The sequence below is a fragment of the Poecilia reticulata genome, chromosome 3 (assembly GCF_904066995.2).
Source record: "Poecilia reticulata chromosome 3, P_reticulata-male-v2, whole genome shotgun sequence".
NCBI classification, from domain to species: domain Eukaryota; kingdom Metazoa; phylum Chordata; class Actinopteri; order Cyprinodontiformes; family Poeciliidae; genus Poecilia; species Poecilia reticulata.
In genome coordinates this window covers 4,875,646-4,893,834 of record NC_088832.1, presented here as the reverse complement: position 1 = coordinate 4,893,834, position 18,189 = coordinate 4,875,646, and the positions used below count along the sequence as shown (strand labels likewise).

The 18,189-nt window shown below is 37.6% G+C and overlaps 1 protein-coding gene across 3 annotated transcripts; it reads right to left on the bottom strand.

The window, feature by feature from the left end:
- Positions 1-340: 340 nt before the first annotated feature.
- Positions 341-18,118, bottom strand: LOC103462309 (adhesion G-protein coupled receptor G5-like). 3 transcript variants are annotated; one of them, XR_014086829.1, is made up of 10 exons: positions 15,193-18,118; positions 6,480-6,598; positions 5,668-5,727; positions 5,347-5,434; positions 5,097-5,253; positions 4,849-4,962; positions 4,030-4,155; positions 3,832-3,877; positions 1,631-3,669; positions 341-1,556 (listed from the first exon to the last, which is right to left on the bottom strand). XR_014086829.1 is itself a non-coding variant. In XM_081604967.1 (9 exons), the coding sequence occupies exons 1-9, from the start codon at positions 15,198-15,200 to the stop codon at positions 3,500-3,502; spliced, it is 888 nt and encodes a 295-aa protein (XP_081461093.1). In that variant the 5' UTR covers positions 15,201-18,118; the 3' UTR covers positions 341-3,499. The 3 variants fall into 3 exon arrangements, 2 of the variants coding, with proteins under 2 accessions (XP_081461093.1, XP_081461094.1); XM_081604967.1 differs by having other exon boundaries at positions 341-3,669; XM_081604968.1 differs by lacking the exons at positions 3,832-3,877; positions 4,030-4,155; positions 4,849-4,962; ... (3 more) ...; positions 6,480-6,598; positions 15,193-18,118 and having other exon boundaries at positions 341-742; positions 1,135-1,264; positions 1,460-1,556; positions 1,631-3,503.
- Positions 18,119-18,189: the final 71 nt, after the last annotated feature.

Below are 18,189 nucleotides of genomic sequence, written 5' to 3'. Positions count from 1 at the left end.
ACAGGAATGATTAGAAAGATGTTTTTTTTTTATCTTAACACAAAAATTTATGTTTACAAAAACTGAATGACGAGCTAAAAAAAACACACATAGCCGACCTTACGCAGAGAAAATAATAATGGCTGATCATTATCAGCCATTAAAACACCAGAGGGGTAGCTAAGCATATAAATTACTAAATAAAAGAAATAAGAGTGTACAGAAATTCACTGATAAACTAAACACACACAAAAAATGCAAATCAACAACATTAAACTATAAATACAAATATTTATCAAAATACCAAATGCTAGTTTAACTGTAGTAAATATCACTTTATATATATAACATTTATAAATCATCCAGATATTTGGTGGATTTCAGGTTTTTCAGAGCTCGTGTCTTTGGTCTTTTTCAAAGACAACACAAAATAAATGAAGATGAAGAAACCTGGGGTAAAAAAAGAAAGTGGAGAAAATGTCAGCGTCATGCAAATAATGCTGGAGACCTGACAAACAAATCATCAGGTCGCAGCCTGTTTGATTTGCACCAGGTGCCACAACACAACAGAACACATTCAGTCACGTTGTAACGAGCTCTCCCGACCTTGCAGAGGGTTTAGGATGCAGAAGGCGTAGAGTGCAGGAGTGGTCAGGTTACCAAACGAGAAGAAGATCACTCCCCAGGGGAGGCCCAGCAGAACCAGAAGCAACAGCACTGTGACTATTTCTCGCTTGGCGTTTTTAAGGCCGCTCCATCCGCGCTGATTCAACAAACATGAAGGGAAACACATGGACAAAATTATGGTTGATCCAAAAAAAATAATCAAGACATTATTACATGCTCGGTCAGGCTACATTTGCACGATACTGCTGCCTAGGAACCGAGTTTATTTTTGGATGTTGAATAGGGGGATAGTTCCACTTTTAGACAGACACAGTAAGCTGTAGTTGTCATGCCAGGCCACTAGATGGTGATATTTTAGCATGTCAGTCACTGGTATTGTGTCATTGGCTTTCAATCAATCCCTCATACCGAGCACGCAGGGAGCGACGGTGGAGAAAAGGCTATAATGGGAGAAGCTTGTTAAAGAATCAATCACAATACGAGGAAAAAAAGGTGACTAACCTTATGATAACATATAGTAATAATTACCTCTTTGCTCATGTGGGAGTCCACAAAATATTTCACTGTGATTCCAAACATTATCAGATTGAACAGGCACATCAAACTGAATAGTCCAAGTGTGGTCCCCATCTTCACTTTGTCTTCAGTTATGTAGCATCTATATGTAGAAGAAAGGGAAAAGCAACCATTATTGTCATATAATAGGAAAAAACATAAATAAAATGTTATACACAGTGGTTCTGCTTTAACATTAAGACAGAAGTCAAAGTATATTTAAGATAGTTTATTATTTAAATGTAAGTAATTAAACATATTGTGCGCATTAAACTTTTTTTGACTGTCTTCTCTTTACACTGTTGTTCCGTTGGGGTTGGACAAGTTTAGAGAGGTACGACCATATGTGTTTCTGTCGACGATCACCACCACTGACACAATGACCGCTGGAAGACCTGAAACACAACGATTGGTACATTCATTTAAAGCTGTAAATACTTATCCTCAAGAATCACATGATGCCACTCACCCCATCCCACCACGCTGAGTTTCAGCAGGTACCGCCTCACATAGATATTGAAGACTTTGACCAGAAGAAGGTAGAGGTGGAAGCCCTCCAAGGTCATCCAGGTGAAAGAGGCCAGCAGGGAGTAGTGAAGAAGAAGAGCCACATAGAGACAAAGCTCAGTGGAGGACGAAGCTGCCGCCGCCTGGCTGGGGAGGAAGTGAACGTTGAGGAGGATCAGAGCGACTGCCAGGCTGATGTGGATCTTCTTGGAATCATCTGCTCTGAGTTTTCTGTCAGACACAGAAGACGAGGTTAGATGTAGATGACAACTTTTTTGTTTTTAAAGGTTTTATTGGCTCTAGTGACCTTTATTTGAAAGTAGTTCCAATAGCTGATTTAGGAAAAATGGAATAGTCATTTGAGTAGTCATCCCAAATCTATACCTGTTGACTGTGAACAGCAAAACAGTGATGACGAGAGCAAACAGAGAGATACCACAGCCGATGTAAGTGATGCAAGACAGGATCTCAGCATCTTTGGGTGAGAGGTCTGCAGACACCTGAGGAGAAAAAATACTCACATTCTATTGCTTATCTACACCTATCAATTTTCTAGCAAGATCAAATTTAGAAAAAGCTGAAAATTTTAAAGCTACAATTATCTTTATAACGTGGATACTTAATTCAGTCAACTGCCATCACTTATAAAAATGAAACTATGTCAAAATGGAAGTCCAACCCCTTTGCTTCCACCATTAAAGAGTCAGGTGCTGACTGTCTGCATTCCCAGGAGCAAAGATAAGTATGACTGTGGATATTAGATTTGATGGTAGAGCTAAGATGGTCTCCACTGTGCTTGTTGATCCAAATTAAGGTATAATTTGGAGTTTGGATTCTTAAAATAGTCAGTCATTGACTTGTCCAACTGTTCTGCAACAAACCTCAGGCTTCAAGATGCGAGTGGGATTGGAGGTTACTGCAGTTGATTGCATTCCTTGTTAGCTTCTGCTGATTCAAGGTGTTTCTCACTCTCCTTGGCTCATCCTTGGCTCTTTAACGGCTATATTCAAAGCCATGTAGCCATATTTTATATGCATTATGAGGACTGCTGGATTTATAAACCACAACCACAGCTATACAAATATGTGACCATATTTCCTTTTCTTGCATTTTTCTATCTATAATCATGGATTTGAATACAAGTAGTTATGTGTTTGGATTATCAGTGAGATATTTTACTAGCTTTGGATGCCTGTTAAATGCATCCAAAGCTATGTAATGAAGTGCAAGTACTTTGTTACTGTACTTAAGTATATTTTTCATGTATCTGTACTTTCCTTAAGTAGATTTAATCATGGGTACTTTGGACTTTTACTCCATTACATTTTACAGTAGGTATCTGTACTTTCTACTTCACTACATTTCTCTAAAGCGTTGCGTTACACGCTACGTCCAAGTCACATTGTGCTTTTACAATTTGTTTATTAGTTTGAAAGTAATCAATGATTCTGGTGCCACCTTTACCTCCCCCGAAAGCTTGAACTTCTAACTTTCAAAAATTCACTGCCGAATCTAAAAAAAAAAACATATAGCGGTAAGTTAAGTTGCAAAACGCAGTCTGACTTTTGGATATGAAATTGATTAAAAAATTTTATCTACACATCTGTTAGGTTTTTAATTCCAAAATTATACATGTCAGGAAATAGATTAGAAATAAATACTCCAAACTAAACCTATTTCATTTAACCAGCTGGTACAGCAGCCTTCCATCAGTTCAAGCTTTCCTGCCTATAACCATGTATGTCTTGTTCCAGTTACTTCTCACCAGACAGGATGATCTCACATAGGTCTTGTCATCATGGAATTATTCATATTTTTCACAATTTTTCTACTACTTTTTTAGAATTTTTTTAGAGTGCAGAGGACAGCCCTCACGGATATTTAATAACAGAAAGGTTTGTCCTACCAAAAGCACGCCAAAGTATGTGAGATGGTCACAGGAACAGGTGACATGACTGTGATTACGATCCCACAGGGTAAAACATCCATCCACACTAAACTCTGGTAAATCAGAGACAGAGCAGTTTGTTAACTTAAAGAAAACGTCACATGTTCATCAGCAGATAACAACTCTACGAGAAAGTCTATTTATATCCGATCCAACAAATTAAGTAATGGTCTTTCATGTTACTGCACGAGGTTCATGTAATAGTTTATGCTTACTTTGTGTTGTAGTATTTAAGAACACACACTCTGGCCTCAGGGTTTCCTAAAACACATAAATACATTGTTTATTGGGCGTTGACATCAGATTTTAATTTTCACTTATCTTTACTAAATCAGATCAAGCCTACATTCTGAAACAACATAAGGTTTAAACCCGAGTTTAACAATACAGTGGGGAAATAACATGATTGTTACATTTATGCTTGTTGTTAATTTTATGGTGACGTTGACTCGTTCTTGAAGTCCTGAAATGGTCTTGCAGCGCACGCTCAGGCCAATCAGTCGACGATCATACAGTTTATCTAAGAGCTCCAAAGCCGCCTACAAAAGGAAATGAAGTCAGTTTATTTAAAACGGTACCTGCAATCATTTTTTTCATGTCTGAGAAACCCTTTAATCTCCATGGAAACTATTCAGCTGACCCGCCTTAGAGGCACAGCTCCTCCTCAATGCTGCAGCTCCCTCCCTCAGCTCCTTCAGACTAGCCAGCAGCAATTAGCAAACACCTTGTGGAACTGCGCATCAGCTGAGCTCCTTATAGGAGCTATTTCTCAGTGCAGTGCTGGTAAAAACGTTGCTAAAAGGTTAATATAGGAGACATGTTCTGTAGAACTTTAGAAAGAGCAGGAGTTTTTAAAGGGACAGAGGTCCAATGTCAATGCATTAATTTACAAAGACAAATTTCATTTAAGTCATATTTTATGTATGTAAAGCATTTTTATAATAACTGAAGATAACATGATTACTTGATTACATTTTATTGCACAATGTGCCTGGAAAACACAACATACCACCCCTTGAATAATATCATCTATGGTGAACATTTCTAAATGTTCAATTTTAGTTTAAACTAGTGCAAATCTCTGGGAAATCACAAATGCAGCACAAGTATGACAGTTTTATCAGAGTAATTCTGTCCAAAGTAGAACTGAACAATAGTGTGTAATTGTTGACTGTTAAAAACAAAAGAAGACAAAAAATGTTTAGATCCTAAATATCATATTATTCTCTGACCTCTTTAGGAAGCTGAATCATGGAGAACACAATTGTATTTTCCGCACCAAGATTCAACTCTTTAGGCAGACAAACGCTCACCAAACTGTCTGGATTGATCGTACCTGATGTCACCTGGAGTAGATCACAGCCAGACATAGAAATATTGAAGAAGATCCAGACAAAACATAGTTCAAAATTATCTGCTCATGTATCTTTGATCAGAATAAGCATAATATTAAGAATAATAAAATAAAATTAAGTGTTACCTTACAGTCATTGACAGAAATGGCAAGACTATTGAAAGGAATGGTGGGCTTTTGTCGGAAAGCCAAAATGTTTTGGTGACTTTGTTGACACATTTGGTTGAGTGTTGCTGTAGTCACCTCTGTTTCCTCCAAAATTTTCTCCAGGATTTTAAATGTTCTTGTGGAAAGACAAGAGAACAGATTAAAACAACACCCAGTTCTCAAAGACAATATTATATCTATGTGAGCTGAAATATATAGAAATATTTACTCCACAGTTTCACCATGACTTCTTAATTTCTTCAAAATGTTGATTAAATTTTCCATGTAACATTTGGTAATATTTTCCAGAAGGCTGCCTACAGAGTAAAATGATACATATTATTACATATAGTGCTACAGAACATGATCAGTGCAACTTTCTATTGAGCAAAACAAAAGGTTACAGCAAAACAATTCAGAGAGGATGTCCATTCATCATCAAATCTTTTTGGGAACGTTAATGTTTCTCGTGCCACTACATCGGAGAATTTTTCAACAGAATTAACACACATGCAGTTAAGCACAATATTCACTTAAATAAATTACTCACTTGAAGAAGCTTCACATTCCCCAACATTCCTGTACAATGGTGGTAGGGATAAAGATGTGACTACAGAATAAATACAAAAAAAACACACATCAAAATAACATAAATGGATATAAAACAAATAGCTCACTAGAATACTATTAATGTATTAAAACATAAGTTCTAATATATTAATATTATTAATGTATTAGATTACTATTCAGGGTTGACACAATATGAAGAGTAAAGAGGTGCTAAGTTAAAACAATTCAATATTACATAAAAATAGAACACTAAAGTTGCTCCTCTAGCTCACTATCAGTCCCAGCAATAGCAAATATTGGTTTTCAGCAACATAAATGAATATGGTGCTATGTTCAGTTAACCTTTAGAATCAGCATTTTTTAACAGTGGGCTTGAAAATATGGGACATTAATCAAATATTAAGTCCATTTGTACAGCACATTTCAGCAACAGGGCAGTTCAAAGTGCCTTACGTCATAAAAGACAAAAATAAAGTCGTGAAAACACCATACATCAAAATTTGAGAAACCAGCGAGAACATCAAACATCCATGTTTTGATTTTTATCATCAGAATCATCAAGTTGCATCAAATAAGTTGGTCAATGTTTTATTTATTATGGTTCAAATGTAACTAAATAGCTGGGTTTCTAGTTTAAACTTAAAGGCACTCAGTGTTTTGGAGTTTTCTGGAAGTTTGTTCCAGATTTGTGGTACATAGAAGCTGAATGCTGCTTCTCTATGTTTGGTTTTGGTTCTGGGGATGCAGAGCAGAACCAGAACCAGAAGACCTGAGTGGTCTCTTTGGACATACCTCCTGTAATTTGATTGCATAGTCCATTTTTTAATCCAGGTATTTCATAAATGTTAAATTCTTCTCCGAGTGAAAGCATGGACAGGAAGATCATCCACCACAGGCCCCAGCACTTTACCCTGTAAATAGAGACAGTTTGTAAAGAAAAAAAAACATCTGCATATTTTTGGATTTAGTCATTAGGAGAAACATGTTAGGGCTGCACAGTGGCAGTTGGTAGAGCTGCTGCCTTGCAGCAAGAAGGTCCTGGGTTCGATTCCCAGCCCAGGATCTTTCTGCATGGAGTTTGCGTGTTGTCCCTGTGCATGAATGGGTTTTCTCCGGGTACTCCAGCTTCCTCACACAGACCAAAAACATGACTGTCAGGTTAATTGGCCTCTCCAAATTCTCCCTAGGTGTGAGTGTGTGCATGGTTGTTTGTCCTGTCTGTCTCTGTGTTGCCCTGAGACAGACTTGTGACCTGTCCAGGGTGACCCCGCCTCTCGCCCGAAGCGTTAGCTGGAGATGGACACCAGCAACCCTCCTGACCCCACTAAGGGACAAGGGTGTAAGAAAATGAATGGATGCTAATCCACAACTGCCATATCTTTATAATATATTAATGAAATTGAACTTGAGTCCAACAAAGGTTTACCCATTTGGATCAACTATAATCCTGGGTAAGATAATATTATTTAACTAACATAGACACTACAGTGCTTTCTTTTCATTAGTTGTATTTCTTGGAGTTTATTCATATTACTCTTTGACTAATAATATACACAAATATTGCACACAAGATTAATATTATCACTGTATATGTAATTTTATTTAACACTGTGGTAATGAATCCTCAGCAACCCTACTATTTAAATATGCTGACATAAAGATGAACTATCTAGATTTTTTTACAAACCAAACGACAAGAACAAGCAGGAAAACTAACACAAAGAAAAATCCATTGACATTCATACAGTGGGGATGGTGAAAGTTTGGACACTGTGCTGTCACTTAAAGAACATGAAGTGTTGCACCGGAGAGATGGAGAGAGCAAAAGTTAGAACAGAGGTTGCACAAGACGTTTTAGTTGTCTGTCATTTTGACTGATGGTGTAAAAAAAAAAAGAAAAATTACATGTCTTTTTTTTTTAATTGACAGGTAAATAAAAACATTTATTTCGACATCCATCCATGATGGATGAAACTGAATATAAGGGCTATTAGAATTATTAATTCAACTATACAGGGCATTTACTGGTCCAAGCACCAGGAAGAGGAGGAGTTTCAGGAAGGGAACTCTGTAGTCAAGGGAAGTTCATAACAAAAGACTAACATGATGCCTGGCCTTTCTAAGCTCACTTCTCCATTCTCCTGCAGGCAGTGAGAAGGTCCTCTCCTGAAACTCCAGAAACATTGGATTGAAAAATGAAGTTGGCCTTATTGCATTGATTGATCAAAGGAATAAACCTTGATGCTGGTTTCTTCAGAATTCTGTTGTAGTTGCAGGTTCCCCAAGACTGCTGTCAACAACCGAAGCTGGCTGCCTTTGGCATACCCTTCCTCTCCCACTGTAACAAGAAGCCAGCTGTAAAATGGTTCTACTAAATTTAAATGCTGCCAAACCTAGGACTCTAAGACAGCTGGCCCACATGTAGGATTCTGCAACATCTCTTTAATGTTTGCTCAGTCCTGTGTAGAGAACCACATCATGTCTTCTTTTAGTTTATTAAGCTGTTTTCCACCAGTCTCCTCTTCTGCCACATCTTCTGGTGTTTTTAAGAACATATGTTACATGTTTATGAAAATGAGAAAAAGAAAGAAAGAAAGAAAGAAAGATTTGATTTTTAACAACATTTATTTTTCAAAAACAATACATTTCAGCATTATTTACTTTAAACATTCACATAAACATTGAATTAAAAACTAGTTTTCCATCACTCACGGAGCACACAACATTATTAAAGCACCACAATGACAAAAAGTCTGTTAAGTTATTCATCATTGTAAAAAACATAAATTCTGCTTTTACTCTGTTCTTTACCATCAAAATAAACATCTTGTCAACCTTTTCCCCCGTGATTCCATTTAATTTATTTTTCCTGCTAATATAAATTGAAAATTTAGCCTGTCCAATAAGAAAATTTAACAACTTCCACTTATTGGCTTCCTTTTTTGTATAACCTGCACCAAATATAAAAGCTATTTCAGACCAATAGACACCACATTTTTTAAAAACATCTTTCAACAACAAAAACAATGGAGAGAGTCGTTTACATTCAAGAAACATGTGAAAAGTAGTTTCTATTTCTTCACAGAAGGGACAACGTTCACTTGTGTCTTTTTTAAATTTTGACACAAAACTGTTAACACTCACAGCACCGTGCAGAATCCTCCACTGTAAATCACTTACCCTCTTACTCAAAGGGGGCTTATAAAAAACCCTCCATATAGGTTTCTGGTTATCTCCTACTTTGAACTTATCTCTCCAAACAGTATCAGTTCTTCCACTTAATTGTTTCTTATTTAATCCTTGAACAACCAATTTGTAAAAAGACTTCCCATTCAATATGCAAAAATATAAATTTTTTTGATTGAGCAGAAGAGGCCCTGTCAAATCTGAGAAATCAATATTTAGACCCATCTCTGGAAAAGGATCCGTAGAATCAGGGAGTTCCTCTCCATTAGACCAGTCCACCAGCATCTGTTTTTCATCCAAAGTCAATTCTCCGAGCCACCGGTCTAAAATAGTTTTCATGACTCGAATTGATTTTGTCCCAAGCAGGGAAGCTGTCGCCTCTGCGTTTTGAAGTTCTGGTCCAGCCGTTTCCACAAGGTGTCTTAATTTCAGAACTTTATTCTGAAGCAGTTTTCTAGATAATCCAACTTCACCTTCTAAAGCCAAACGTGCTTCAAAAAATAAAGGTTCTTCTAAAAGCCAAAACAAAGACACCGTTGGTTCCAGTCTTTTCCATTCGAAAAGTGTCCAAGCTCTAAACACACTTTTGTAAAACGTTGACATTTCATACAAATGCAGCAGTTTACAGTTTAGTAAAAACAATGAACCATCTAAACCAAAACCTCCTACTCTTTTCAAAACCATACTTGTTATTGGTTTCCAAAAAACATCCTCCTCCCTCCCCATTAGATATTTTTGAATAAACTGTAACCTGAACGTGGCAGTTCTGCTCTCTAGATGCACCAACCCCTGCCCACCTTCCTCTTTGGGTAAGAAGAGCACTGCCTGAGATACCCAATGTTTGTTATCCCAAAAGAAATTAAGCATACAAGATTGAATTCTATTAAGTAATCCAACAGGTGGTTCCATACATGATAATTTATGCCACAAAAACGAGCCAATTAAATTATTTATGATGAGCACTCTCCCTCTATAAGACATCTGTGGTAACAACCATCTCCATTTCTTTAACCTTCCCTCTACTTTCTCCATCACTCCCTCCCAGTTCTTTTTTTCTGTGTTCTCATCTCCCAAATATACACCAAGATATTTCAAACCCCCTCTTTTCCATTTCAATCTACCTGGAAGTTGAGGAAGCCCACAAAACCAACTTCCTATTGCCAGAGCTTCACTCTTAGCCCAGTTGACACGAGCGGCTGATAATTTTGAAAAAAGATCAACAATTCTACCTAAATTATTCACTTCATCTTGATTTTTGACAATAACAATGATATCGTCGGCATAAGCGGATAAAGAAAAAGATACATTGCACCCTGGTAAAACCAGTCCTTCAATATGTGACCTAATTTTCTTTAACAGTGGTTCAATAGACAGAGCATATAGCATTCCGGACAAAGAACAACCTTGTCGAACACCCCTTGTAACTCTAAAAGGTTTACACAGACAACCATTAATTTTCAGTACACTCTCAATGTTTTCATATAGAACCATAATCTTGGCAATAAATCCAGAGCCGAGACCAAACCTCTCAAGCACCTTCCACAGGTAACGGTGCTCAACTCTGTCAAAAGCCTTTTCCTGGTCCAAAGAAACTAAACCAGCATCACAACCTAATGATCTGGAGACGTCCAAAATGTCTCTAATTAAAGAAATATTATCAAACATTGATCTGCCAGGGACACAGTAAGTTTGTGTTCGATGAATAACTTGATCCATCACCTCTTTCAGTCTGTTTGTCAGCACCTTCGACAACAGTTTATAGTCTGTACACAACAGAGAAACAGGTCGCCAGTTTTTAATCTCCTGAAGATCACCTTTCTTTGGCAGCAGAGTGAGAACTGCTCTCCTGCAGCTCTGTGGTAGAAATCCTTCAGCAAAACTTTCTTCAAAAACCTCCAACAGGTCAACGCAGAGGTCAGACCAGAAAGCTTTGTAAAATTCGCTGGGAAGTCCATCGATGCCAGGTGCTTTTCCTCCTTCCATGCTTTGCAGTGCAGCATGAATCTCCTCAAGAGTTATAGGTTCCTCCAACTCCTTGGCAAAATCCAAAGAAACTCTTGGAAGATCATCGCAAAAGTCGTTGAAACTGTCTTCATCTTCAATGTATTCAGAAGTGTACAGATCTGCATAGAAATCTGCTGCTCTCCGCCTGATGTCGCCGTCTGCAGTCAAAAGAACATCCGCAGTAGATTTCAACCCATGCATAAACTTGCACTGTCCTTGCTTTTTCTCCAATGAGAAGAAAAACTTGGTTGGAGCATCCATTAAAGCAACTTTCTGAAATCGACATCGAACTAGCGCTCCCTGTGTCTTTGAGCCCAGCAAATCAGCCAAAGCAGCTTTTTTTGACTTGAGGTTCTCAAAACAACCTCGATCTCCTGTGGATTGTGCAGAAGCCTGCAACTCCACTATTTCAATCTCCAGATCTCTAATAGACTTGGTTAAACCAGATGAAACATTGACAGTGTACTGTTGACATAGTTCCTTAATTTCAGTTTTCCCACGATCCCACCACTGTCTTAAAGATGCAAAATCCTCTTTTCTTGTTTTGTGCACTCTCCAAAAAGAAATAAAAGTCTCCTTAAAATTAGTATCCAATAACAAAGCAGTATTAAAATGCCAATAGGCAGATTTATGTTTGATATTGGCAACAAAAACACTACAGGAAACCAACGCATGATCTGAAAAACTTACAGGATGGATGGTACAGTTTTTAAAAATTCCAAAATTGTGTCTAAAACTATATATTCTATCCAATCTTGCTGCAGAAAAATAATTATCTGTATTTCTAGCCCATGTATATTGTATTTTTTGAGTGTGCATTTCTCTCCAAACATCAACCAAAGAAAATAAATCAATCAACTGTTTCAAGAAAGTTGTTGAGGTTGGATGAGGTTCGAAATGATTCCTATCCAACTGATCGTTTTCTGTACAGTTAAAATCTCCACCCAAAAAAAGAAAATCATCCGTATCACATTTACATAAAACATCTTCAAGTTTACGTAGAAAAAGAACCCTCTCTCGTCTTGTATTTGGAGCGTACACATTTATAAAGACAATATTAAAACACTCATATTTTGCTTTCGCTACTAATAATCTACCTTTGATCACCTCCTCAAACTGATAAGACACTGGTAGAAAATTTTTTGAAAACAAAATTGCAACTCCCCCACTGGCCTGGTTTAAATGACTCATAATAATTTCTCCTCCCCATTCTCTCCTCCAATCTATCTCATTTAAACAATCACTGTGTGTTTCCTGTACCATCAACACATCTATATGTTTTAAATTCATTAATTCTAACATACTAACTCTTTTCTTCACATCTCTGGCTCCATTCAGATTTAAAGTAGAAACTCTAAAATCACTCATTACCAAAGATGGAAGAAAAGCCACTAAAAGAAAATACAGAAAGTTAAACTTCAAAACCATCATCTTTGTTGAATTCTTGCTTAAGTTTCCCAATCAATTTTTTTAACCGGAAAACTTCTTTCTCGTTGTATCCTCCTTTTCTCTTGTTGTTCAACTGCGATCTCACATGCGTAAGAAAACATTTTTTGTCAGGAAAAAAATCTTCAACTCTCACATTTTTCATATTTTTTGTAACTCTCAAAAAATGTTTAACATTTTGCACACTATAACCTTTCCTGTGTTGACTTAGACCAGGTGAAGAAGGATTGGCTAAACTATCCTCAGTCCAACTTTCTTCATCACCTTCCTCTTCCTCATCCATATTACTTTCTGACTCTAAAACTTTCCCTGAACATTCCAACTCTGTATCTCCTGCATCAATTTCGGTTTGAGAACCAACAAAACTTTCAGAAGCTTTTCTTTTATTAGACATTTCAGAACCCCCTTCCTCTGGTGTTTGACTACATCCCTCCATCCCTGTTTCTTCAGCATTTGTCTTTCTCTGAAAAGGCGTTAATAAACTCTGACTTTGTTCTTCTACACCGTTATCTTCCCGTCTTTCTTGTGGATCATTCGCCATTTTTTCCCCATCCTCTGGCACATCTTTTTTATGCACTTCTCCTTCACTTTGAGCATTATTCTCAGGAATCAGCCTTTCTGTATCTCTTTTCACTGCACTCTCTGAACTTGCAGCCTCAGCTTGATTCGGCAGATTTTCACCTTCTTTATTTTGACTTCGCGCCTTATTTTCTGGTGATTGTTTTTTCCCAGGACACGCCCGAACCAAGTGACCGACTTCCCCGCAACCAAAACACACCAAAGTGCCCGAGTTTACATAAATAGCATAATCAAAATCATCTACTCGCACATTAAGCACTAAGTTAAGATCTTCATTCTTTTTATTCAGAATCATTAGGACTTGTCTTCTGTGAGAAACAACGTGCTTTAACTCCGGAGATTTACAGCCCGACGGCATTTTCCTGATCGCGGAAACAATTTTCCCATGACGCGACAATTCTCTCACCAACAAATCATCACTAATGAACGGGGGTATATTTCCAATCGTAACTTTTTTAGCCGGTGTACTCAATGGGGAAACTGGCAAAAAAACATCATTCACAATAATGCCTAACTCAATCACTTTGTTTGCCTTTTCCACGCTGTCAACAAAAATGACCACAGCGCTGTTCATCCGAGCAGCAGATTTAATGCTGCTATAACCTACAACTTCTCCTACCGCCAAACTACAATCCTCTACCGTCATAGTGGGACTAATGGGTACGATCTTCAAACCATGTTGTCTCGTAAGTTTGGTCAAATCCATTTCCGGCATCTTGCCAAAAGGCAAAAATGCCGGTGTTACACTCAGAAATGTAACCAATTACACTCGACCTAACTTTTCAACGATACTATTTTAAAGAACAAAACCCATAGAAAACCAAACAAAAGTAGAACAAACAAGCTAGAAATTCCCAATCTCTCAGCCCTCTCACCACACGCTCCTCCACCAACTCCCAGCATGCAGTGCGAAAGAAAGAAAGAAAGAAGGAAAGAAAGGAAGAAGACAAAGTAAGACACAATATGACTAGCTGAATCATACTTTTATATCTAATTTTAACAATAATGCTAAGGAAATATTTTGACAAGAGTCAAGAGAAATACGGGGTTTTAGGGCCACACCTAGAAAAAAGAATATAAGAATTTTGTCACAATAACACAATAATGAAGCTATTTAATTCTACAAATAAAGCAGTTTGACAGAAAGTCCAAATAATACAAGAATACAAAGAAAAAAAAGTTGTGATTATAACTTTGATATAACTTAGATTATAACATTTGTAGTAATAGAACTAAAAAGTTCTAACACTAGAATAAACTCATAATATGATGAGAATAAAGTCGTAAATATCAGTAGGATGAAGCAATAATTTTATATCTCCTACACAAGAAATAATAAATTAAAATGAGATTTTTTGAACATCTTGTGAAGTTATACTTCTTTATCAGTTTTACAAATAGGACATACTTGGTCTTTTAACACATCAGCATCAAATTATTATCAGTAGCAGGACTTTGTGCAAATAACTATTTTAAAGGAAAAATCACAGACCTGACGATTTTATAACTCCATCAAAGCTTTGCTCTCATTTAAACAACTTTTTTCAAGTAATTTTGCAACTTTCTTCTGGTAACATTGTGTCTTTGTTCTGCTTGTATTATGAATGGCTTGTAATAATTTCAAAAAAGATATCTTAGTCAGGCCCATCGTACAGGATCATGTGCGAAGAGTGTCACTTGATTTTGTCTCTTTATTTTGAAAACCTTCATCTGATCGAACTGACAAAAAGGCTCGTATATTTATATGATGCCTGTGATGATCTGTGTTTTTGTGTATTTATTTCTTGTTTTTTTCTGTGTCCTTGTTCCCCGTGAGTCTCTGTGATGTCCTGTCCTCCCTGTTGATTGATCCCAGCTGTGTCTAGTTTTCCTGATTATCCTCCCTGTGTATTTAAGTCCACCTGTGTCCTTTGTCTCTTGTTGGGTCCTCGTCTAAAGTCAGTTCTTGTCTCACGTCTCTGCTCTCCAGTTGAACTGTAAAGTCCTGGTTAGCGTAAGTTCTCGTTTTCAGTCCTCTGTGTATCAGTAGCTACCGGTAATTACCTGTGTGCTAAATTCTCTGCCGTGCCGCCTGTGTTGGACTGTTTTGAGCATTCATCATTAAATTCATCATTTTCTTCACAACCTGGGTCTCAGCGTTCATCCTCACCAAATCATGACAATGCCCTGCACTTGGCTGGAAATGCATAACCAATCATTTTGTCCCGCTTTGTTAAGCAGTAGTTTTACTCAAATATTTTATTGACAAACAGATGAAATATTGTTCTACATATAAAGTATCATAACCTACCTTTGCATGTTGTCAAGTTCTTGTAGCGAGTTTGTCTGGGAAAAGAACAGATGATGCGACAGAAACCTCCAGGTGCCTAGTGAGCTTTGAAAGCTGAAGCTGACAGAACAGTTGTGTGACAGCAGGTGGAAAAAATAATGAGTAACATCTCACTTCAAAAGCTTTATTTACATGGTGTATGAGGAAAAAAAAGAGGAAGTGCTCAGATAAACATTTGCCTTTAATTTTCATGGAGTCATGAAACCTTAGCTGCTCATCTTCAAATGAATGAAACTGTACAGTCATGGCCGAACGTTTTGAGAATGACACAAATATTATATTTTCACATGATCTGCTGCCCTCTGGTTTTCATGTGTGTATGTCAGATGTTTTCATCACATCCAGAAATACAATTGCAATCATATGAGTACCAAAAGCTTTTATTGACAGAATGAGTTAATGCAGCAAGTCAATATTTGCAGTGTTGATCCCTCTTCTTCAGGACTTCTGCAATTCTCCCTGACATGCTCTTAATCAACTTCTGGACCAAATCCTGACTGATAGCAGTCCATTCTTGCACAATCAATGCTTGCATTTAGTCAGAATTCCTAGGTTTTTGTTTGCCCACCCGTCTCTTGATGATTGACCACAAGTTTTCAATGGGATTAAGATCTGGGGAGTTTCCAGGCCATGGACCCAAAATCTCTATGTTTTGTTCCCTGAGCCAGTTAGTTATCACCTTTGCTTTATGGCAAGGTGCTCCATCATGCTGGAAAAGGCATTGTTCATCACCAAACTGCTCTTGGACGGTTGGGAGAAGTTGCTCTGGGCAGACATTCTGGTACCATTCTTTATTCATGGCTGTGTTTTTAGGCAAGACTGTGAGAGAGCCGACTCCCTTGGCTGAGAAGCAACCCCACACATGAATGGTTTCAGGATGCTTTACAGTTGGCATGAGACAAGACTGGTGGTAGCGCTCACCTCGTCTTCTCCGAACAAGCTGTTTTCCAGATGTCCCAAACAATCGGAAAGGGGATTCATCAGAGAAAATGACTTTACCCCAGTCCTCAGCAGTCCACTCTCTGTACCTTTTGCAGAATATCAGTCTGTCCCTGATGTTTTTCCTGGAGAGAAGTGGCTTCTTTGCTGCCCTCCTTGAGACCAGGCCTTGCTCCAAGAGTCTCCGCCTCGCAGTGCGTGCAGATGCACTCACACCTGCCTGCTGCCATTCCTGAGCAAGCTCTGCACTGCTGGTAGCCCGATCCCATAGCTAAAACACTTTTAAGAGACGGTCCTGGCGCTTCCTGGTCTTTCTTGGGCACCCTGGAGCCTTTTTGGCAACAATGGAACCTCTCTCCTTGAAGTTCTTGATGATGCGATAGATTGTTGACTGAGGTGCAATCTTTCTAGCTGCGATACTCTTCCCTGTTAGGCCATTTTTGTGCAGTGCAATGACTGCATGTGTTTCTTTAGAGATGACCATGGTTCACAGAAGAGAAACAATGATGCCAAGCACCAGCTTCTTTTTAAAATGTCCAGTGGTGTCATTCTTACTTAATCATGACAGATTGATCTCCAGCCCTGTCCTCATCAACACCCACACCTGTGTTAATGGAGCAATCACTGAAACGACGTTAGCTGGTCCTTTTAAGGCAGGGCTGCAATGAAGTTGAAATGTGTTTTGGGGGATAAAGTTCATTTTCTAGGCAAATATTGACTTTGCAATTAATTGCTGTTAAGCTGATCACTCTATAACTCTATTATAGAGTGATCAGCAAATTGTATATGCAAATTGCCATTATAAAAACTGAACCAGTAGAATTTGTAAAAATTAACATTTGAATCATTCTGAAAACTTTTGGCCATGACTGTAGAGACAGCTCAAACTTTGTTCACAATGTCAAAAAAATCAATACACGAACAGGCATGCTTAGTCTGGTTTGAAAGAGTGATATTGTTAGAATGACATTTAGGGTAGCTGAACCACTTGGAAGTTGTCATATTAAATTACTGAATTAACAGGATTTTATGTATTGATATAAAAAAATCTTCAGACTGTGATTGTTTTTCCTGTCAGCTAAACTTAAAATTATGAAAAGCCACTTGACCTGTTTTATAAAGTAAACTGGTCTGATTGGATCAGATTTCTTTAGCCAGTTTTATGAATGATGTGTTTGTGCATCCAGCTGTATATCACAGCGTAGTGAGAGCCTTGCAGTGTCAGTGTGTTTCATGCTTTATCCAGACTAGCCAGCAGAAATTAGCAAACACCTGGTGGGACTGCACATCAGCTGAGCTCATCATAGGAGCTACTTGCCAGTGGTAAAAACATTGTTAAGTGGAGCCATGTTGTGATGACTTCATGAAGGCGGAGTTTCAGAAAGAGCAGGAGTTTCTTAAAGAGACAGGTGCTAAATTACAAAGTCAAATTTTGATTGAAGTCATATTTGATATAAATAGCATTTTATAACAACTGAGTTTAACATAGTTACTTGGTTGTTCCAGAAAATGATTCTATGTGACAGGAAAATTTGAAATTTACATTTTTGTAAATTTCAAATTTACAAAAATGTAAATCTGAAATTTACGTTTTCAAATTTCAAAAACTCATCAGATGTGCTGCCACTTCTTATTAGCAGAGATCTTTCTACAGGCCTGTTAACAGCATGATTTGTTATTGTATGCCCAAAAAAATCAGCTCATGTTTAAGTTGGGCATTTACACTTTATTAGTTGGCTTGTGTCATGATGAGTCAAATAACTTTCCCTGACAACAAGAGCAGATTCATTTTGACCTCTGGGATGAGATTGTACTGTTTATAAAATGTTTATGATTTGTCACCCAAAGATGGAATGTGGTGGCGATGAATGATTCATGCAGAGCATATGATTTAGATGATCACTGGAAGTAAAAGTTTGTGTGTGGCATTCTAACTTAAAATAACCCTAAAGTACAGGGAGAGTCTGAAGAAAAGTCGTGTTGTGAGAAGAGGTTATAAAAAATGACGATGTACACATG